The sequence below is a fragment of the Entelurus aequoreus genome, linkage group LG03 (assembly GCF_033978785.1).
Source record: "Entelurus aequoreus isolate RoL-2023_Sb linkage group LG03, RoL_Eaeq_v1.1, whole genome shotgun sequence".
NCBI lineage: Eukaryota > Metazoa > Chordata > Actinopteri > Syngnathiformes > Syngnathidae > Entelurus > Entelurus aequoreus.
In genome coordinates, this window is record NC_084733.1 from 77,639,610 (window position 1) to 77,664,158 (window position 24,549).

Sequence of the window (24,549 nt, forward strand, 5' to 3'; positions counted from 1 at the left end):
TTCATACAATCTCTCTCATTCATACTATCACTAATTAATTCACACGTATCCACTCAACCATATAATTCACTCACTCAGTCATACAAGCAATTAGACACTTATTCGTATTTCACACTCATTCATACGATCACACACACACACACACATTTCCCTGCAACCATATAATTCACTCACTCGTCAATATTTCACCCATTCATGATTAGTCTGATAATTCACTCCCTCATTCATTTTACACAAACTCTTCAATATGATCAGTCGCACACTCAGCCAATAATACGATCATGTCATTCACACTACACAAACTCATTCACACGTATCTACTCAATCCACTCACTCAGTCATACAGGCAATATGTCACTCATTCATATTTCAAACTTATTCATGCGATCAGTCCCACGCACTCATCCATTCCCACAATCACTCACACAAATGAGTAAGGACAGTGGAAATGAAAACGTTGATGATCCAAAGCATATCACAGGAAGTGTCAAACACGTGACAGGAAGTAGATATTCCCAGAAAGTATGAAACTTTTGATGGTATACCAGATGAGGTGGTTCGGGCATCTAGTCAGGATGCCACCCGAACGCCTCCCTAGGGAGGTGTTTAGGGCACGTCCGACCGGTAGGAGGGGAAGACCCAGGACACGTTGGGAAGACTATGTCTCCCGGCTGGCCTGGGAATGCCTCGGGATCCCCCGGGAAGAGCTGGACGAAGTGGCTGGGGAGAGGGAAGTCTGGGCTTCCCTGCTTAGGCTGCTGCCCCCGCGACCCGACCTCAGGAATGCGGTCGAAGATGGATGGATACTCGTGAAATATCAAACATAGTTCATGTCAAATATTTAATTGAAGCTAGCTGATGATGGACTTAGGGGTTGGTATTTTGTACGCTCGAGATTGCGTCGCTTAAACATCCGTTCGGATCATGCGCAGTGTCATCTACTGGCGCAACCAATTTTCCCACGCGACGCTTGCAGTGAACGCATCATCGCGTCTGCATAGGAGAGCAAATAACTCTCCCACAGTAACAACTACAACACGGGGTGCGTGTGTCCCCAGGTGGACTTGCAGGGGTCTCCTGAGGTTGACTTCTTATTGATTTACCTTCAAGCCTGCACAGACTCACTTCTCAGCTCCTTGGAGTTTGCTTCCTTCGCCGCCTACGCCACCGCCTGATTATTTTCAGCTCTGCAGTGTGTGTGTGTGTGTGTGTGTATTGTGTGTGTGTGTGTGTGTGTGTGTGTGTGTGTGTGTGTGTGCTTTGGGAAATACCTGGTCACGATCACTCACCACAGAAATTCTCCACGGTCGCTTACCGCCCCCTGCTGGTCAAAGATGAGAAGTTCATCGCAGACACTGAACAGAACACAGCGCAACAAGACCAAAAAATACAAAAAAATCATCACCATCTTTCATTTTAGATCATTTCTTGAATATCGTTTCTTCCAAACGCACATGCGCAGAATCCACAAATGCAAAGTGGATAACTAAAAAAATTGGCAGTCGATTTTTTTTCTCCTCCAAAACACACAAAACCTGTCTACTATTTGACACATTAATGAGATGGTGCACGTCTATCCGATCAATAGATCGATTTTTGTTGCAACAATTTATTGTTACCCCCGCTGCAGTGCTTTTTGTTTGCAGGAAAAATGCGCTTTAAATACTAGGGATAAAAATAGAAGCGTCTGATCTGAGAGGAAAACACCTGGTGTGGAGCGCCCTCTGGAGGGGAGACTCCGCTAAAACCAGGGGCGATTCCCTCTAAACCTTGAGCAAAACGTTAAAATACCACATTTGCTTTGCAAATTCTTTCAAAAATTTATTTTCAGTTTTCTTTGCGCTTTGGTAACAGTTTTTTTTTTTTTTGCAAAATGCAAAAGCATGCATGCAGACTGCAAGAGCAGAACCCTTAAATTCACCATCCTCTAAACCAGGGGTGTCAAACTCATCTTAGATGGAGGGCCACATGGAGAAAAATCTACTCCCAAGTGGGCCGGACTGGTAAAATCACAGCACGATAACTTACAAATAAAAGCCAACTTTAAAGATTGTTTTCTTTGTTTAAAAATAGAACAAGCACATTCTGAAAATGTACAAATCATGTTTGGTTTTTTTACACTTACATGTTGCGGTTAATAGTATTCTATCTTTATTATTTATATTTTCTGAATAAATTATGTGATAATGTTTATCAGTCAACTCATTGGTGTTAATTTTCAATCTATTAAAATAAAAAATAAATGAAATTACAGTATGTTATGTAGTTTGATCATTTTCCCCGACTGATGCACTAACATCATGTGGTTTATTTTGTACATATGTAGCAACTGCTCTTGCGACATCCAGTGGACACATTTAGAACAGCAGTTTCTTTCATTCAAAATTTCGGCTCATTTTTATGCTTAGCTAACTCCGGATAAAACCTGTTCGCGGGCCTGATCTGGCCTACGGGCCGTACGTTTGACACCCCTGCTCTAAATCATTTGGATCCTAAATTAGAAAAATATTCTTTCCAGGCGTCTTGCAGTGATTTTAAACGGTAAATAAGACATATTTACACACGTTTGCATTCCAATCTAGATTTATGTTTAAAAAAGCTTCAGGAAACATACATTTTAATGGAGTATTAATAAGTATGTGTCTGCCATTTTGGTGACAAGTGTCTCATGAGTGGCTGTTTGGTGTTGTACTTTAGTCATCGCTAACCAATAATGTTTCAAATTATTGTTCTATTTTTTGTCCATTCAATCAATAAAGGAGAGCAGCCGCGTGTGTGCAGCAATGACACCTGTTCCTACTTGCATACAAGTTTATGATAAAAAAAAAATCAGACAAAACATCCACAATACAAATAGTACATCGTCTGCAAATTTAGCTAGAGCACTAATAGAAAAAACTGAAAGCAGGATTAAATAAAAGGTGGAAAGAAATGCCTTCAAACGTCACGTTGCAAACCAAAAAAGATCGCTTCCTCTCTCGCTTTCTTTTCAAAACACCCAAAAGGGAGCCAAAAGTTCGTCAGGAGTCAGCAGTCTTTTGATCCACAAAGACATAAAAACAAGAAGGGGTTGGGGGGTGGAGCTACGACCGTGGCTTAGAGGAGTTTGGGAAGTCTGTTGTGAGGAAAGAGTGAAAAATACGGAGAGTCGTTATCAAAAAAAGAAAAAAAGAAAGAAAGATGTTGTGGCAAAGTGGTCCGTTTTGGAACGGTGAAAGATGATGCAGTTCATTGAGGGACAAGCGCCGCCCCGGCACCCGCACGCCCACCTTAGTAGGTCCGCCCTCGGCTTCTGTTGCCTCTGGTGCCGAAGCCCCGCCCCCGTCCGCCCCTGAATCCGCCGCGCTGCTCTGCAGTCACATAGTGGTGAAGGAAACGTTAGCATTAGGGTGACATTTGTCACCTTATTCAAAAAACATGACATTCCATTTCAAGGGCTGTGTCTCAATTGGGGCATAATCAAAAGTAATACAAATATCTACCGTATGCAAACAGGTTATTTTTAAAGTTTTTATTTTTCCCCTTTAAAGATTTCCGTTTGTTTTCCAATTGCATTGTACAGGTTATAGGTGGAAAAAGTAGTGAAATTATTTGTCTATTTTATCACGAAAACCTGGCATTTGAATATCCACAGGAACACGAAGTAAGTCGTACTTAAAACATTCGCCAACTTTTGAAAGTCAGAGAGTCTAGTGAGTTTCAAAGTTCCAGCATTCTGATCAGTTAGATCAGGCCTGGGCAATTATTTTGACTCGAGGGGCCAAGTTTAGAGAAAAAAATATGTCTGGGGGCCAGTATATCTGATTTGTAGGAACACTATTACAAAAACTCACAATGTCTGATTGAATGCTAAAAATGTTATGACAGACCGCCTTAAAAAACGGAATGGAATTAAAAAAATTTTTTACTGGAATGAGGGATTTACATTATTAACTATGAACGATAAAACACTAAATATTGACAACATATAAATGTCACACCTCCTTTTGATCGACATTATTTACAATCAAGCGAAACACAACAAAAATGCAACAAACACAGCGATATATGAACGCAAAGGGTAAAAAAACCCCCACCTACAATCTGATATATCACTAAGATTTAGAACTTTGTTGTAAAAATCTCCTTCCGCGTCTGTCCCTGACACCCACATTTCAGGCTGGCCCCTCTGGAAACACTCTGTGCAAACGCTCCCACACTGCTTGGTACCTCGTCTGAGCTGCTGTGACGTAGATTACCATAGTAACTCGTATATCATGCAAAAGCGCAGATTCCAACCATTGAAATACTTTGTATCGTTCAAGACTTCCGGTAGTTTAAATACATCACTGCACATCATAATGGCAGCTACTGTTTCCATCTTAAAGATCTAAAAAAATTTATTTGGGAATGTCCGGCGGGCCAGATTGAAAAGCTTAATGGGCCGCGTGTGGCCCCTGGGCCTTAATTTGCCCAGTGGTTACATTGTGGCTAGATTGTGGCTAAAACCTTCACATTTGTCATAATCAAAGGCAAACCTTTGACACACAAAAAAAACTGCAAAAATGAGTCAGAATATAACTATTAAAAAAAAAAAAAGAAGTAAGACTAAATAAAAAATTTAAAAATCTTAAAAGTATTACAAGACTGACAAACAGACAGGGTGATATGACTATTTACAGTACCCGTAGGATATTAATGATACATATTATTTTTCAATAATTATGTAATTTATAGAGACTGTTTTAATCCTTACATGAGCATGTGAAATTTAATCGTTATTCAACCTACTGTTATAATAAATCTATGCAGGCTGAATTTAAATAATCTCATCTTGAAGAACATACACGTAATTTCTATTCGATTATTTGAATAATGTTTAAGTACGAGTAACTGACAAGATACATAAATAAAAAGTTCAAACCTATGGTAGCACAGGTTACCATCATAGATGTCTTTAAAACTATGATTTTTTAAAATTAATTTACTGTCGTTTCCCAAATAAAAAAAATTCATAAAAAATATTAATAATGTTGCAATATTTTAACATGCCACTTTATGGAAATAACATTATCGTCTGAATATCAAAATTGAAAAATACTCAAATTAAATGACCTATGATTTTAAAAGAGTATTATGTTGGTTACAAAATAAGGGAGAGGAAATGATGCATTTACTAAATTAATTCAGTTTTAGTGCGTATTTCCCTGCTTACCAGACGTTTCCGTGATGAAAGCGGCAACTCCTTTCTTCCATCCCGACATTACTGCAGCATAAAGTGCAGTTTGCGTATTTTTCCCTTTTTCTTGAACGGATAATTATTCCTGGACAGGCTTTGGAATATTCTTCTCGGAATCACTGTCATTTAAGACTCAATTTTTCTGCAGCTGATTCCATGGCCGTCCATTAGGGTTGAGAACCATGGCGATTTGGTGCGGGCAATAAATAGCCTGTCGCGCAGCATACGTAATCGCTCGACAGGAAGTTACCAGAGCAATGCCGGAAAACCGTAGTTTTTACGACTGCAGCCGTAAACCGGAATCAGAATAGTTTTATTGCCATTGTTTGAGAACGGGTTCACAAACTAGGATTATCAAAAACCGTACTCATTACGGGAAAACCATAGTTGTTGGCAGGTATGCATTCGTTTTGAGCCACAGTGAAGAAGACATCAAACACATTGGTGTACTGTGACCTGTCGCAGGATGTGTGTTTAGATTGTGGGTCAAATTTTAACCTCGTTGGCTGGGAATTATCGGAGAGACGTGTAAAAATAGATTGTAAACGAAAAATGAAGGTGTGTGTGTGTGCAATAGTAGGCTCACCGTAGTTGAAGTTTCCGAGGGAGGCGCTGTATTTGCCGCTCGGGGGGTTGTAGATTTGCCGTGCGTCCCGCCGAGGCTGCGGGGCGATCTGTTTCTTCACCACGGCCCCCGGGACCGAGTCGTCGCTCGATGGACGCTTGGGGCTGCAGATGAAGAGAAGGAGGATAAAGAAGGGATGAGGATCAGTTGCTTCAGCGAGAATATTTTAGGCAGCCGTATCTCAAAACGTACGCCACAGCTTCGCTCTTCTGGACAGGCTTCCAGGACAGCGTGATGGTGCTCTTGAACGACGGCGGGTTGTGAAAGAGGTCCTGGGAGAGGGGTAGAATTGACAGCAAGCATTGAATATAATATAGTTTCAGCATTGATTATTGACAATAGAAGTTGTTTCACTTCCTGGCTGTCATTTAGCTGATAGGCTTCATCTGCTAAAGTGACTGCCACAGACTCTACAAGAACCGATAGGCTGTGGTGATAAAACGATATCACTTTACATAGCGATAGAACGTAATCGAAATCAATAAAAAATGTTGGATAAAGGTTTGATCTTTTTTCTCTCTTCTTGGTCAGAAGAAAGCAAAGGTTGCAAAGCAAGGTTGGTTGCATGAACAAAGGCAGGAAGTGATCACTGATCCGTGGGAGTGACACTAACAGCCAATCAGGTAACAGTATACACTAACTTATTGTTTGCGCCATCTTGTAGTCTGGCGGTTGATTCTTTGCATGGAGTAAGAAGAGAAAGTAAAAATGAAGAAATTGTGGGTAAAACTTGAAAAGTCACCTAGACATTATGGCACTTTTTTGATTTATAAAAAAAGGGACCAATGTGGTCTGTAAATGAAGCAAGGCACTGGTCCCCACCAAGACCAGTAATACCACACCACCTTAGCTGCACTCACCCTTTAGAGCACAGCTGTAACTTCTTGGCACTAAATCTGCAGAAAATAGTTGTCAGGTTCCTCTGTTTACAGTTTCACTATTTTGTTACACGTTATTAAGCATTTCTTACATATTCCTTATTTTTTCACCTTAATTTTAGGAGTTTATTGTCATTTTATAATTTTGTTTACATCGAGTGTTTTCCATGCTTGTGTTGGTATTTCCTTTCTGCCTTGATAGCTGATGGAATTATAATCAGAGGAAGTTTACATTTAAAATAAAAATGTTTACATTTAATATATTTTTCTCCTGGTTTTTATTTTCAAGAGGTCATAAACAAATTATCGATATTGACTGATAAACACTTCCATCGTGATACAGTTTTCAGCCATAACGCCCAGCCCTTGGCTGAACTCTGTTACACATGAAGAACATAAGACTGTCAGGGTTAAATCGGGGCCTCAGGTTCATGCAACCTACCTTGATGAGGACGTTGATGTTGTTTGTAATCTTCAGGGCCACCACCTTGATCTTGTTCTGTTGACAACCATAACAGTCCTCGTCAGCACCAAGTACGCCACAAACAAGTGAGCTTGTGTTGCGGCGCCAGTAGAAAAGATTGTAGCATCCACCTCGTCTGTCTTGAGCGCGTCTCCCGTCTTGCCCTGCAGAGCCACTCGCAGCTGTCTGATGTAAACCTGCAGGCCTCTGGCGAAATACTGTAACCTGATGGAGGGCAAAAACGACAGCAGGCTTTAGTGCGCACAAGGGATGGCTACCGAATCCGGTACTTTTTTTGGCACCGACTGAATCCCGCCGGTCCTACTGGGCACCGATTCACATAAAATCCAACGGTGCCATATTTCGGTACCTGGGTTGCCGACAAAGCGAAACTTACACTTGGTAATGTTGCAAATTTCAATGCCAACAAAGACATTTATTTTTTTTTTAAACGCTCCAGCGTAACTTGCGTAAGGCTCCCCTTTCCCAGAAATGGGCTAGCTTGATGCTAATATACTGTACGTTGGCTTAGCTAATGACATGTTACTGATTAGCATTTGCAACCATAACTATATTTGGATAATTAGCTTCACTTCGCAGGCAAACAATGGTGGTTGAGGAAAGAAGAGAAAAGTTTTTAATGCTTAACCTGTCTACGCAATTCGATACTTTGTCTAAATTTGCACACCAATGCGGCTTTGCCGTGCAACTTGTTGTGGCCATTTTTTTCTTTCAACACCTACAAATTTGTTAATGAAAACTACAACTAAGATGCACATTACAACAGCGTAATAAGTACAACACTTTCAGTATTAACACATTTTGGGCGCCACAAAAGACTAGCCAACACACCATAAACTATACATTCAGAGATGTCCGATAATATCGGGCTGCTGATATTATCGGCCGATAAATGCTTTAAAATGTAATATCGAAAATTATCGGTATTAAAATGATCAGTATCGGTTTCAAAAAGTAAAGTTTATGACTTTTTAAAACGCCGCCGTGTACATGGACGTAGGGAGAAGTACAGAGCGCCAATAAACCTTAAAGGCACTGCCTTTGCGTGCCGGCCCAGTCACATAATATCGACGGCTTTTCACACACACAAGCGAATGCAATGCATACTTGGTCAACAGCCATACAGGTCACACTGAGGGTAGCCGTATAAACAACTTTAACACTGTTACAAATATGCGCCTCACTGTGAACACACACCAAACAAGAATGACAAACACATTTCGGGAGAACATCCGCACCGTAACACAACAGAATAAATACCCAGAACCCCTTGCAGCACTAACTCTTCCGGCTACAATATACACCCCCCGCCACCCTCCCCCCACCTCAACCTCCTCATGCTCTCTCAGGGAGAGCATGTCCCAAATTCCAAGCTGCTGTTTTGAGGCATGTTAAAAAAAATAATGCACTTTGTGACTTCAATAATAAATATGGCAGTTCCATGTTGGCATTTTTTTTCCATAACTTGAGTTGATTTATTTTGGAAAACCTTGTTACATTGTTTAATGCATCCAGCGGGGCATCACAACAAAATTAGGCATAATAATGTGTTAATTCCACGACTGTATATATCAGTATCGGTTGGTATCGGAATCGGTAATTAAGAGTTGGATAATATCGGATATCGGCAAAAAAGCCATTATCGGACATCTCTATATAAAATACTGCCATCTAACATTTTGGACTTGCAATTGCAATGTCAGACTTGCAAATGAGACTCAGAAATGTGATAATAAAACAAGATCTAAGCTCCTTTTTAAACGGTGCAATAAAAATAAAAAAATCAATGAATACACAAACGATAGTACCGATTCCCGGTACCCATCCTTACTGCACACACACATCGCACCGTGCCTGTGCATCCTTAATCCTCACCTTATCTTGAAGTCTTTGAGGCGTTCGGCGTCCACTTTGTCGATGAGGAAGTCCGGCAGCTTCTTGCCCAGCTGGTGGAAGCTGAAAAGGAGACACTCCACGTAGCTGAACTGCAGCTTGGGCTCCTCGCTGGCAGAGTTTTCGCCATTTTCCACCTCGTCTGGCGGCAGAGGCATGTACTCCTAAAACACATTGAACAATCTTCTTTAAGTGACTTTATTGTTGCCATGGCAGCAAAAGCAAAGTGTTTTTGCTCACCAGCAGCTTAGTGAATAGCATATTGAGATTGGTCTCCAGCTTATCCATATCGCCACAGAAAGGACTCATCTCCGCCATCAGCTTCAGGACCTGCACAAGAAAAAAACCACACAAACGCCGCGTTAAGAGTAGCGGGAGTTTGGCAAAGTGGAGATAACGAGGTATGATAATGAGACGATGAGCGGTTATCGTACGCAACACCTACGCAACACCTCGTCACCAGATTTCACATCATGGCGATAGTAAAATGCACAACCTCTGAAGAACTGAAGTGGCAATTATAAGTTGACACGGAAACTATAGTATGTAGCAGTGGTGTCCAAAGTGTTGCCCCGACTCATTTTAAAAATACTACCAAAAAAAACCATAACAATTTTAATTAAAGAGCAAACAAGTGTAATCTAATGACAAAATGTAATATTTACTCAAATAAGACAAAGCTGACATGCAGGCAGTTAAAAAAAAACTGTCATTGCTCAATAAAACACAAAAACATAATTGATGGATGGATCTGAAGTTGATCTACAAACTTATTTACTTAGTGCCACCTCAGAAAAAGAAGTAGACTAAAAGAAGTAGACTAGTAAGCCTAAATATTAATTTTTCAGTGTGTGGCCCTCAGTGGAAATTTGGATACCCACTGTATGGAGTATCAGAAGATTTGTCTTCCATTTTAGTGAAACATTCTCATAGCAAGCATTAAGGCATGCAACTCTAACATGACAAGAAAGTTAAACCTGACCTCCAGTTGAATGTCCAGCTCGGCCACAGGACTCGTCAGCATGCTGAGGTTGGGCAGGACGTGCTCACAAAAGTAGGTCACGAAACGCGTGGAATGGACATTTTTCTGCAGGAAAAAGATACTGTTACTAAAGCTAATATTCACCACAAAGCAGACAAGCCAAAGTATTCTCCCTAAACCTCTTCTCGAGGTTTCTCAAGTATTCTAATAGACAACTGCTCTACTTTAGAGTCAGAACTCTGGGTATTGGGGGAAAAAACTTATGTTAAAGAAAAAGTTGCTTTGACATTGGAAATCACATAAATGATACAAAGGTTAAAATATCTAAAACTATTGCTATTTTATTCTAAGTGAAGGAATGGGTAAATCATAACGCATTGTATATTTTGTATAATTCACCGATTGTTCCATATCTAACATACTGTGTTGAAGTGTGGGCTAGTGCTTGTAAAACATACTTAAATCCAGTCTTCCTTTTACAGAAGAGAATAATAAGAATAGATTGGAAGCCGTGTTTACTACCGTGAACACTGCAGTGTGGGCGACATCATGTCTGCATACAAGTCCAGTTGCATTCACATTAGAAATCAAACATTTTTTGTAATGTGAACGGCCACTAAAAAGACCGGATTTGACGGAAAAAAAATCAGAATTGGACATTCGACCCTACAGTGTAAACATCTACGTGATTGTTTACTAAAAAGGGTTCCTGGTCCTGACAAGGCTGTTGAAAACGCAAACACGGGTGTATTGTACTCACAGAGAAGAGGGGCAGTGCCTGGCGTGTGCACTGCAGCAGGCGGTCTACTGTGTCGGGGTCGCCGGGGTTGAGCTCCTGCTCCAGGAAGGCCTGCTCCACCACTAGCTCCACCAGCTGCTGACGCCCGCTTACCGTCTGCAGCACGCGAAGGCCCGACACCAAACGCATCAGAAGCACAAACTCCTCTCCGGTCACGTCCTCAAGCACCTGAGGAGAAGAACAAGCAGGTGCTAAAACACATGCAAACTTGATAGCACACGCAAAGCTGATCAGTCAAAGCCATTGGCTAGAACCCCATAGCCAGCTGCTACACCACAAAAGCAATTTGACTCTATCAATACGCAATGTTTTAGTGGTTTTGTACGAACATCGAACATGAATTACTACTTTGGCTAGAAATAGAGGCATCTGGGATGCCTGCCTGATCATCAAAACGCCCACATACTGGGAGGAGAAGAAGCAAATATAAATATTTAGGACACGCAATGTGATTTATCAACACTCATCAACATTTTGCAAGCACTATTTTGTGTTATTGAGCATGTGTCAGAAGGACGCGCAAACTGACAGTTCCACACACGGCTGCAGGATCAGTGCTTGCACTGCTCCGTCCTACGTGTGTGTGTGTGTGTGTGTGTGTGTGTGTGTGTGTGTGTGTGTGTGTGTGTGTGTGTGTGTGTGTGTGTGTGTGTGTGTGTGTGTGTGTGTGTGTGTGTGTGTGTGTGTGTGTGTGTTTCAACATTGTGGACGGTCAAAAATTTAAAAAAGATTAGAGATATTGTCTATTCAGCAACATAATTTCATAGCTGCTGGATGACTTCCGGGCCTAATTAAAACATTCAATTGATGCGCTTTGGTGTCTGCCTCTTTTTTTTTTTTTAAATGTCGTTAATTTTTATACAGGAAATATATTACTAATGTGCTGGTGATGCGATCCACAGTCTGGCGCACAGAATTAAGTGTCAGTGTGCATATGTTGTCTAGATTGCGATTCAGAAAAATTGTTACAGCTTTCAGATGTGTGCTGCTGGTTCAATACATTGCACCCAGGTCGGAGCATGATAACATGAATGTGCAGAAAATGATCGTCTCCTTAGTAAAAGCCTCATTTAAATAGGACGGTCTGCACCACTTTTCAACTGCACACAAAGTCTTAGTAGATCCCACGCAACACGCCCACTTACAATTTACATCATTGTCGTGCGCGTCGTATTTGGATCTTAGTAAATCAGGCCCAACGTCAGCTTATTTCACCAGGTGTTATAATACTGTGTAATGGAAACTAAAGCAAAAACCTTGAGCAGGGTGTGTGTGTGTTAAAAAAATGGACCCAGAGAAACACAACCGCGATTCACTGGAAGTTTGTTAATAATGTCGCTATCACAAGCACGGTTACAAAGACAAAAACACCAACCTTCTTCGTCTCAGTAAAGACATAGTCTTCCACCTCTTTTGTCATGACGTCCTCTGGTAGGGTCTTCAGTTTGGTGGACAGAAATTTGATGGCCCGCTCTCGCACGATGTCTACACCCTGCAGCACCTGAGAGAAGAGGCCCTCCAGGGTGCCTGCGGGACAGACGGCAGACATTGCTGCAAGATGACTTGACCAAGTGTGAATATGGCATTTTCTTTTAACCCCAAAGCTTAAAGGGGAACTGCACTTTATGGGGGAATTTTGCCTATCATTCACAATCATGGAATACAAGAACACACGTTTTCCTTTTTTTTTTCATTGTAAGTCGTAAAATACAGCAAGCATGAGGTGGCTAACAATGCAGCTAACAGGATTACTCTATTGCGCCCATGAATCCCTCTAAAAACATCCCTACAATACTCCATTCACATGGCGTAACCTGAATATTAAAACCAAGTAGGTCTAAAAATAAAATGTGATTTTTCCACAAAAAAATGTGATTTAAAATGTATTTTCCCTACTTTGTAAAGAAACCATAGAATGACAGACATAATTCAAAACAAGTTTTTATTTTACCGGATCAAAAACGAGTAGTTTGAAATTACACTGCATACACTGCATCTTTCCCTTATCCTTACCATATATAAATTATACTTTTTATGGAATATTTTTTAAAGAATGGGAAGCAATACTTCTGCTTGAATAGAAGAATTACGTTAACAAAAATGTAGCATTGCGCAATGCATGCAAATAATCTCCAACATTGAGATCAATAAAGTGCAAACTTCTGTCTTGAATAACATACTTCTGCAAATAAAAATGTAGTATTATACATATACATATTGCTCCTGATGGGCCTGGTTAGCACCGTGCATGGCAGCTCCCGCCATCAGTGTGTGTGAATGGGTAAGTGTGGAAATAGTGTCAAAGCGCTTTGAGTTCCTTAAAAAGGTAGAAAAGCGCTATACAAGTACAACCCATTTACCATTTATATCCAAATCAATAATGAGGTGAAACATTGACAGGACTATAGTTTGTTTCAGGAAGTAGATAAAGTAAACGTTTCAGATGCTGGAACAAGTTCCTTGTGCGGATGCCTTTTTGAAAAAACACTTTGGCCCGTGCAGTCATTTGTTCCGCGACTGTTGCCACGGAACCAAAATACTGACAACACTTTTCTTTGAAACAAACGTTTCGCTCTCGTTAGCCATGTTTTGCTATTTGAGCCACATAATAAAGGAGACGGTGCAAGCTACGGAAGCTCCTGTGGGGCAAAAAGTATGCCTGAGCAAGAGGAGAAAAAAATAAGCTTTTTTAATTGTTTAAAGGCCTACTGAAACCCACTACTACCGACCACGCAGTCTGATAGTTTATATATCAATGATGAAATCTTAACATTATAACACATGCCAATACGGCCGGATAACTTATAAAGTGACATTTTAAATTTGCCGCTAAACTTCCGGTTCGAAACGCCTCTGAGGATGACGTATGCGCGTGACGTAGACCGGCGAACACGGGTATGCCTTCCACATTGAAGCCAATACGAAAAAGCTCTGTTTTCATTTCATAATTCCACAGTATTCTGGACATCTGTGTTCGTGAATCTGTTGCAATCATGTTCATTGCATTATGGAGAAGGAAGCTGAGCAAGCAAAGAAGAAAGTTGTCGGTGCGAAATGGACGTATTTTTCTAACGTAGTCAGCAACAACAGTACACAGCCGGCGCTTCTTTGTTTACATTCCCGAAAGATGCAGTCAAGATGGAAGAACTCGGATAACAGAGACTCTAACCAGGAGGACTTTTGACTTCGATACACAGACGCCTGTAGAGAACTGGGACAACCCAGACTCTTACCAGGATTACTTTGATTTGGATGACAAAGACGCAGACGTGCTACTGTGAGTATGCAGCTTTGGCTTCTAAACATTTGATCGCTTGACCGTATGTGCGCAACTTTTTTTTGCGTATGTACGTAACTTTTTTAAAATATATAAGCTTTATGAACCTTGGGTTAGGTGAACGGTCTTTTGGGCTGAGTGATTGTGTGTGTTGATCAGGTGTTTGAATTGTATTGGCGTGTTCTATGGAGCTAGGAGCTAGCAGAGGAGCTAGGAGCTAGCGTAACAAACACGCAGGTGTTTTTATGCAGGATTAATTTGTGGCATATTAAATATAAGCCTGGTTGTGTTGTGGCTAATAGAGTATATATATGTCTTGTGTTTATTTACTGTTGTAGTCATTCCCAGCTGAATATCAGGTACCGTGAGTATGCAGCCTTGGCTGCTAAACATTAGATAGCTTGACCTTATGTGCGCGTCACGTACGTAACTTTTTAAAAATATATAAGCTTTATGAACCTTGGGTTAGGTGAACGGTCTTTTGGGCTGAGTGATTGTGTGTGTTGATCAGGTGTTTGAATTGTATTGGCGTGTTCTATGGAGCTAGGAGCTAGCAGAGGAGCTAGGAGCTAGCGTAACAAACACGCAGGTGTTTTTATGCAGGATTAATTTGTGGCATATTAAATATAAGCCTGGTTGTGTTGTGGCTAATAGAGTATATATATGTCTTGTGTTTATTTACTGTTGTAGTCATTCCCAGCTGAATATCAGGTCACCCCCGGCTCTCACAGCATCTTCCCTATCTGAATAGCTTCAACTCCCCACTAGTCCTTCACTTGCACTTTACTCATCCACAAATCTTTCATCCTCGCTCAAATTAATGGGGAAATTGTCGCTTTCTCGGTCCGAATCTCTCTCACTTCATGCGGCCATCATTGTAAACAATAGGGAACTTTGCGTATATGTTCAACTGACTACGTCACGCTACTTCCGGTAGGGGCAAGCCTTTTTTTTATCAGATACCAAAAGTTGCAATCTTTATCGTCGTTGTTCTATACTAAATCCTTTCAGCAAAAATATGGCAATATCGCGAAATGATCAAGTATGACACATAGAATAGATCTGCTATCCCCGTTTAAATAAAAAAAATTCATTTCAGTAGGCCTTTAAGTTAATTCTAGTTAAGTCTTATTTAAGTGGCCCCACTTCCACTTTGTTGTACCGGTAGTTTTTAAGGCTTCCTTAGCGAGTCTACTGACGTATGTTAATTAGAACTGTACTCTACTTTATATTAGAATTGGCAACATCAAAGAATGAATGCCCCACATCAAGGGAACGAAGAAGGAGCTTATTGACTACTGTGTCGGCGTGAACTACAATGGCGGATGCGTGCAAATTTTTAGGACTTATGCAGATCCCATATACACATAAGCAGGTCCCAATAAATAAGAAAAGTTTGTTTTGCATGATAGTGCAAAACAAAACGCCAGATAATATGTCTCCTAATAGGTTCTATTTAGGGGTCCTTATTCACACACACCACACAATAGTATGTTGTTGAAGCACAGTACGTCTGACCACGGTAGAGGTAATGCTCCGCGTTCCATTGAAGCAGTGCTGCTTCAAAGCTTACCAAAGTCGTACTAAAACATTTTGGCAGATGTTTGAGTGCCGTGTGTAATAATCAATCAATCAAAGTTAATATACACAGCCCTTAATCACAAATGCCTGAAGGGCTTCACAAACCACAACGACATCCTCAACTCTGATCCCACATCCAGGCAAGTAAAAAAACTCAACCCATTGGGATGGTTAATAATGTGCGAGTCCAGTTCATAGGGAGGTCCGTAGGGGATCCGCTTGCATGTAGACAAGTCGGGGCATCACCAACCGATGCATAGAGGAGTGGTCCACCAGTGGTCCTAACTTCATAAAGTGAGGTTCCACTCCATAGGGAGGTCAGCAGGGGATCCTCTTGCATGTTCTCTATCAGGGGGAGGAAAATCTATTTCCATGTGGGCCGGACTAATAATAACTTTAAAAAATTGGAATTGACCTGCAGTGTGAACAAGGCCTTAAAGGCCTACTGAAATGAAATGTTCTTATTTAAACGGGGATAGCAGGTCCATTCTATGTGTCATACCTGATCATTTCGCGATATTGCCATATTTTTGCTGAAAGGATTTAGTAGAGAACATCAACGATAAAGTTCGCAACTTTTGGTCACTGATAAAAAAGCCTTGCCTGTACCGGAAGTAGCGTGACGTCACAGGTTGTGGAGCGCCTCACATCTGCACATTTTTTACAATTATGGCCACCAGCAGCGAGAGTGATTCGGACCGAGAAAGCGACAATTACCCCATTAATTTGAGCGAGGATGAAAGATTTGTGGATGAGGAAAGTGAGAGTGAAGGATTAGAGGGCAGTGGAAGCGATTCAGATAAGGAAGATGCTGTGAGAGGCGGATGGGACCTGATATTCAGCTGGGAATGACTAAAACAGTAAATAAACACAAGACATATATATACTCTATTAGCCACAACACAACCAGGCTTATATTTAATATGCCACAAATTAATCCGCATAACAAACACCTCCCCCCTCCCATCCATATAACCCACCAATACAACTCAAACACCCGCACAACACAACCAATCCCACAGCCCAAAGTACCGTTCACCTCCGTAAAGTTCATACAGCACATATATTTCCCCAAAGTCACGTACGTGACATGCACATAGCAGCACGCACGTACGGGCAAGCGATCAAATGTTTGGAAGCCGAAGCTGCGTACTCACGGTAGCGCGTCTGCTATCCAACTCAAAGTCCTCCTGGTAGTGTTGCTGCAGCCGGCCGCTAATACACAGCTTCCCACCTACAGCTTTCTTCTTTGCCGTCTTCATTGTTCATTAAACAAATTGCAAAAGATTCACCAACACAGATGTCCAGAATACTGTGGAATTTTGCGATGAAAACAGACGACTTAATAGCTGGCCACAATGGTGTCCCAATATGTCCGCTACAATCCGTGACATCACGCGCAAGCGTCATCATACCGAGACGTTTTCAGCAGAATATTTCGCGGGAAATTTAAAATTGCACTTTACTAATCTAACCCGGCCGTATTGGCATGTGTTGCAATGTTAAGATTTCATCATTGATATATAAACTATCAGACTGCGTGGTCGGTAGTAGTGGGTTTCAGTAGGCCTTTAAACTTGTAGCTCATCCTCCTAATATTCAGGCGCAAAAATATAAGGTTCTGGATCATTTTCTTGTTCCAAGGTAATCCTATTCATCATTCATGAAGTCTACCACTATTAGTAGTATTTGCTATTGTTGAAGGGAAAAGCGAATGTGATGCGTGCTTAAAAAGACAAAAATACTTATATATCAAGTGGTAATATGATTGTGCATGTTACTACATTACATATATTCTTACAGTGTGTATATAAAATGTTGATGGACGTGTTTGGATGTTTTTAGAGCAGGATGAGAGTGGATTAGAGCGACTCCTATTGGCTCCATTGTTAGCGTTTATTTACCAGTTAGAATGCATAAAAAAGAAAAATGTGTTCTTGTCTCACATTAGGATTGGGAATGATAGGCAAAATGTTTTACGTAGCTCATCAAGCAAACATGTACGCACCTTTTGCGTCAATCTTGAAGATAGAAATCAGCGATACGTTGACGAGGTTGAATTCAGCCGTGTCATCTGAGAAAACAAACGCAGAAATTACACTTCAGATTATATTTGATTTGAAAAATGAGTGACAGAGGATTTATTCAGATACATCAACATTAAATACCTGTCTGTAGGAGCTGAGTGAGAATATCTGAAACTTTCAGGATGTTGTCACCAGTTGCAAAGCGCGGTAACTCCTTAATGGCCTGCCGCCGAATCTGGACCAAAGAAAAGAAACGAGAGTTGACCCCTTTCTTGCTCTGTTCATACATTTTTTTGGTTTATACGGCAGCAATCTCAGTAGGGATGCCTTCCCAGTCTTTCACGTTGCCAGGCCATCTGCGATGACATAACCTGTGCATCTATCCTAGGCCTACACCTAGCCTCCTCCTGCCCAGCACAGGCATTAGGACAAGAGTGATGGAGCAGGGGCTCCACTTTGAACTTCTCAACCCATCTTTGAGGGTGAGCCCACTCATTTCGACCGTAATCTTGCTCTTTCTGTCACTAGTCAAAGCTCGTAACCATGGGCGAGGGCGGTTATATAGATTGACCTTTACAACCATATGACTGTACTTGCCATTCTGATCCGCCTGTCAATGTCACTCAACCTGGGGAAATACCTTACCCCCAACTTATTACGTTACGTCTACACAAACAAACGACATGAGCAAGCCCCACTTACCGAGATGTCGTCGTCTTCACAAAGATCCAATTGGGCGTTGATGGCCGCGTCTGCCAACTCCGGGAAATTGCTGAAGAACTTGGGAATGAATTGAGCTGCCAATCGCTTCTCCTTGGGACCACCTTTCACACCATCAAGGATGACTTGGTAGGCATCTTTATGCTGCAGAGAATTGATTGACGACATTGATGACATGGATCTGAGTCTATTTATATATAGTAAGTCCCAGGACTGGGCGATAAAACGATATCAATAAAATACCAATAAAAAATGTATTCGATAATTTTTTTCCCTTCTTTGTCCGAAGAAAGCGGAAGTTACGAAGCAAAGGTTGGTTGCATGAATAGAGGCACTCGCGCTCTGGCAACACAGGAAGTAATCACTGATCAGTGGCAGTGACACGCTAACAGCAAATCAGGTAACAGTATCAACTACAGGGACGTGAGCACCCTTTAAAGAAAAGAAAAAAAGACAATAAAATTTTGGAAAATAGTGAAAAAAAGAGAGGAACATTTCTATCATCACGATATGCTTCCACATAAACCCCGAAATACATTTTTGAAAAACTTTTTCTGCAATTGGATGAACTATTTTTTACCTTTAAATGTATTCTCATCTACAAACCTATTTTGGCTGTCTTTTCGACACTTACATGTCCCATGTAATGTACCGCAGAATTTAGTAGCTAATTTACTAACATTATTGTCATTGAAATTTCATGTAAAAGTCTATAACATGCATGCAAAGAATTCAGACAATGTTTCTTGTTTGGCAACTCCATCCTGTAGCCACATCCCCTCGGGTAATAAACTTCCGATGTTGTGACCTCTGTTTACAATCAGTCACGTCAAAAATATACCTACTCGCTGGCTACTAATAAACTGGTTCGAGAAAATAACAGTGTTCGGAGTTGTACTCTTCCATATATGAGTAGCAGCAAAGTGGACAGCTGCCAACGTTGTGGCTCGGGGAACGAACAGAGGCGACAACAAGTGAACTAGCTAGATGATTAGCTAACTTTAGGCTTTTTTTGGTGCACCCGATTGTCTCCCCATCCTGCAACGCAGTGTGGCCTTTAGGCAAGAGGAAAAGCGTGCAGCTGCTCAAGAAAGTTTCTTTAGATCGCATTTGTATTGATATTACATTGAAAAACACGTAGGTTATATTTTGACGTGAAAATGAATGTTTAAAAACGGGGAATTCCGCCTTTCAACACTAATTTCACATGTACCGTATTTTTCGGAGTATAAGTCGCTCCAGAGTATAAGTCGCACCGGCCGGAAATGCATAATAAAGAAGGAAAAAAACATATATAAGTCGCACTGGAATATAAGTCGCATTTATTGGGGAAATTTATTTGATAAAACCCAACACCAAGAATAGACATTTGAAAGGCAATTTAAAATAAATAAAGAATAGTGAACAAGCTAATTTTACGGTAATGTGTTAAAAATTTCACACATAAGTCGCTCCTGAGTATAAGTCACATAAAACTGCGAATTATAGTCCGAAAAATATGGTAGGTGTCTATCAAGTTTGGTTGCGCCATCTTGTTGTCTCATGGTTGATTCTTAGACTTAGACAAACTTTAATGATCCACAAGGGAAATTGTTCAAAACAGTAGCTCAGTTACAATGATGGAAAGTGTAAGGATGGAAAGGACAATGCAGGTATAATTAGACTAATATAGCGATAACAAATCTAACATATATACGAATATATACATAATGTGTACAGAATAATATATCTACAGATATATTATATTATGTTACACAGCTTATTATGTTACACATCTTTGCATGTAGTGTAAAAAAACAAAAAATTAGTTCTGCAGAAAGCAAATAAATTGCAGATAAGACAGGAAGAGTCACCTCGGCAGTATGGTGGTTTATGTGATTTTTTAAAAACATTTTATCTCTTTTCTTTTCAACCCTCGTCCAAAGTACAGGACCGCATAAATAAAATAACAAACTATAACTAACGTGCTACTTTAAATAATAGTAATTTGGTCCAATAATATTAAAATAATAATTACTGTAAAACAAATAAATTTCCTTAATGCGGGTGGAAAAACAGACCAAATTAATGTTACACAGCTGTAACTACCTGGCAGTAAACCACACTATTTTGTTACACTTTAATAAGCATTTCTTACGTATTCTATATTTTTACACCTTCATTTTAAGAGGTGATTGTTAATTGTAATTTTAGAATTTTGTTTACACTGATTGAGAGTTTTCATTGCCTGTGTAGACATTTCCTGTCCTTTCTGCCTTGATAGCTGAATCAGAGGAAATACAAATATTTACATTAAATATAATTTTCTTGTGGTCCTTAATTTCGAAAAGTCATAAATAATATAAAAACTGATTTAAAAAAATACTTATATCGTGATACAGTTTTCAGCCCTAGCTGTTATGTTAAAACATGAGCCTTCGCTCGGCTAACTGCTAGCAGCTAGCTTAGCGCACATACACATCTAGCTTACGTAATTTAGCCGCCGTCAACAGTAGCCCAACATCGAACACGTTGCGCTACAGTAAAGCATTAAAAGTCAGATAGGAAAAACATGCGGGCCTTTGTATCACCTGGCTAACGTCGTCCTTGGCATCGGCAAGGATGCCGTAGTTCCGATAGAGATCCTCGATGGTGACCGCCATCAGCGTGGGTCGGAGTGCCTTTCGCTCAGATAAAACCGCCAATTGAACCGCAGCAAAAATCCCACGATATATTCTTCTTTTCGTTGGGGTCGTGGCCACTAGTTAACACCACATCACCAGTCACTTAGAACAATGGAAGCGGAAGAAGGTGAAACTTCGGGAAAAAAACATTAGAATAATGCATTGACCGCCGTCCCTGCAACGTTCTGGGCTTCGAAGGCTAAGCTGCTACGGAAGTAAAAAAGAAGGCGCATGCGTAGCTTTAGCCAACAGTTTGCCGGAGTGTGTACCACGTGACTATAAAATGCGCGAAAGTGCCGTGCCGTAACTCCTAACCCAGGGGTGTCCAAACTTTTTCCAGCAAAGGCCGCATACAGAAAAGTTGAAGGCTCTCGGGGCCACTTTGTACTTTTTTTTGTACATTCAAGACCCGAAAACCTCTTACATGCCAGTTATAATTAGTTTTTTTTATTTTGCATGATTTCCAGTCCAGCGCTCTTATTTTTTTGTTCTTTTGTCCTTTTTCACGACCTCAACATTGTACCTTTACACTTCATGCGTCTCTTTTCCATTTGTGCACCTGCCTTTCTCTGGTAAAGAAGACTTGTTTACTGCACTTGCCTGCCGTCTCTGCATCCCGGAGTGCCTAACGTAACAAAAACTAATACAATGTAGTTGAATCAATTATTCTTATTACTATTCTTTATCAATAGTAGTATGATTATTACATTATAAGGCTTAGCACACTCAAAATCTTACCATTACCATTGTTTTCTGCACTTGCCTGCCGTCCCTGCATCCCGGAGTGCATACATAAAACGAAACGTAACAAAAAACTAGTACAATGTAGTTCAATCAATTATTCATCTTATGTGTGTGACAATCATTGGTACTTTAACTTAACTTTAACTTAATTAGTCTTTATCAATACTTATTATTATTAATATTTTGCTTTCGCAAACTCAAAATCTTACCATATCTTGCAAGCAATGTGTACATATGTTCATCAAACACCATGTAAAAGACGCACAGGTCAACAGCAATTTTGGTTTTCAGGTCCCATTTTGGGGGGGATTTGGTCTGGTTCCATTTTTCCTAAGCAGAAATTGTATTTTGTCGGTGTCGCGGGCCAATTAAAAACAAGCTACGGGCCGCAAATGGCCCCCCGGCCACACTTTGGACACCCCTGTCCTAACCCAACAAAACAATCTCATTAAAATGATTTAAAAAATACACGTTTTCAAATACGAATCTCTACAAACAGATATCTATTGATGTATATTTATAAAGATATATTATATAAATGTTTGAAGGGAGCCGGATCTTGAGCAGCCGTTCCTTTCAAAGAGCTGTTAAAGACTGGCTCGGTATTGTAGTTTTTTTTATTTATTTAATTTTTTTAAACAAAGAAACAATCACTTGTATCCGTTATTAAGATACGATATGGCATGGATACATACATCATCTGAATAATTTTAATTCACACTAATTTTACTTGAGTGGGATTTATCCTGAAAGTTATCTTTCTTCCCACTCCCTAAATGATCTTTTTCCCACTCCCTTAAGTTATCTTCTTCCCACTCCCTTTCAGGCAAAAACTGGACAATCATGCATTACATACTATAAATTATCTTTGCACTATGTTAATTTATATTATTAAGTGTTGTCAACTTAGTACTTTTTTATGTCATTGCCTGAAATAAATAAATAAATGAAAACAAATGAATGAATTAAATAGTGGCTCTAATTTTATTTTTTTGGTTTTCATTGTAAACATTCCATAACGTGCTGCCCTATATCCATGCTTTGAAAGTGGCATCACTGGTTTGAATTTTCTCTCACCCGATTCGTTCGTGAATGTCACATCTCTCGTAATTTGTCATGGCTGAGGAACAGGCATCATGAGCTTTGGGTTGTGACCGAAAGGACAAGATCACAGGTACAAGCGGCCGAAATGAGTTTCCTCCGCCGGGTGGCGGGGCTCTCCCTTAGAGATAGGGTGAGAAGCTCTGCCATCTGGGGGGATCTCAAAGTAAAGCCACTGCTCCTCCACATCGAGAGGAGCCAGATGAGGTGGTTTGGGTATCTGGTCAGGATGTCACCCGAACACCTCCCTACGGGTGTTTAGGGCACGTCCGACTGGTAGGAGGCCACAGGTAAGACCCAGGACACGTTGGGAAGACTATGTCTCCCGGCTGGCCTGGGAACGCATCGGGATACCCCGGAAGGAGCTGGACGAAGTGGCTGGGGAGAGGGAAGTCTGGGCTTCCCTGCTTAGGCTGCTGCCCCCGCGACCCAACCTCGGATAAGCGGAAGAAGATGGATGAAAAAAATACACAATTAGGAATAAAATGCATTAAATGGATATCAAAAATCATATTCAAAACTAGAAAAACAAATACAAAACAATACCCTACTTGGTGTGGGTAAGCTTGAACTATTACATATCAGAACAATGAACCACAACCACAAAAGTGTATCCAAATAAAAATAGATCAAATAAAAAAATTAATACAATTTCAAAAATAATAAATGTGTATATATCAGTCAAGAAAATAAGTATTTGAACACCCTGCTATTTTGCAAGTTCTCCCACTTAGAAATCATGGAGGGGTCTGAAATTTTCATGGTAGGTGCATGTCCACTGTATGAGAGATAACCTAAAAAGAAAAATCCAGAAATCGCAATCTATGATTTTTTAACAATTTATTTGTGTGATACAGCTGAAAATAAGTATTTGAACACCAACATTATTTGGTAGAGTAGCCTTTGTTTGCAATTACAGAGGTCAATCGTTTCCTGTAGTTCTTCACCAGGTTTGCACAGACTGCAGGAGGGATTTTTGCCCACTCCTCCACACAGATCTTCTCTAGATCAGTCAGGTTTCTGGGCTGTCGCTGAGTAACACAGACTTTCAGCTCCCTCCAAAGATTTTCAATTGGATTTAGGTCTGGAGACTGGCTAGGCCACTCCAGAACCTTGATACGGTTCTTACGAAGCCACCTCTTGGTTTTCCTGGCTGTGTGCTTTGGGTCATTGTCATGTTGGAAGATCCAGCCACGACTCATCTTCAATGATCTGACTGAGGGAAGGAGGTTTTTGGCCAAAATCTCACAGTACATGGCTGCAGTCATCCTCTCAATACAGTACAGTCGTCCTGTCCCATGAGCAGAAAAACACCACCAAAGCATGATGCTACCACCCCCATGCTTCACAGTAGGGATGGTGTTCTTGGGATGGTACGCATCATTCTTCTTCGTCCAAACACGCATAGTGGAATTATGACCAAAAAGGTCAATTTTGGTCTCATCTGTCCACAAAACTTTCTCCCATGACTCCTCTGGATCATCCAAATGGTCATTGGCCAACTTAAGACGGGCCTTAACATGTGCTGGTTTAAGCAGGGGAACCTTCCGTGCCATG

At 40.6% G+C, this 24,549-nt stretch overlaps 1 protein-coding gene across 1 annotated transcript; it reads right to left on the reverse strand.

Annotated features, from left to right (window-relative positions):
• Positions 1-2,793: 2,793 nt before the first annotated feature.
• api5 (apoptosis inhibitor 5) lies at positions 2,794-21,375 on the reverse strand. The gene is made up of 15 exons (XM_062040671.1): positions 21,055-21,375; positions 18,467-18,628; positions 17,906-17,999; positions 17,746-17,811; positions 12,255-12,406; positions 10,841-11,047; positions 10,081-10,185; positions 9,339-9,428; positions 9,081-9,262; positions 7,316-7,409; positions 7,164-7,220; positions 6,036-6,115; positions 5,805-5,947; positions 3,270-3,350; positions 2,794-3,115 (listed from the first exon to the last, which is right to left on the reverse strand). Exons 1-14 carry the CDS (start codon positions 21,124-21,126, stop codon positions 3,271-3,273), a joined length of 1,584 nt encoding a protein of 527 aa, XP_061896655.1. The 5' UTR covers positions 21,127-21,375; the 3' UTR covers positions 2,794-3,115; position 3,270.
• Between the last annotated feature and the right edge of the window lie 3,174 nt (positions 21,376-24,549).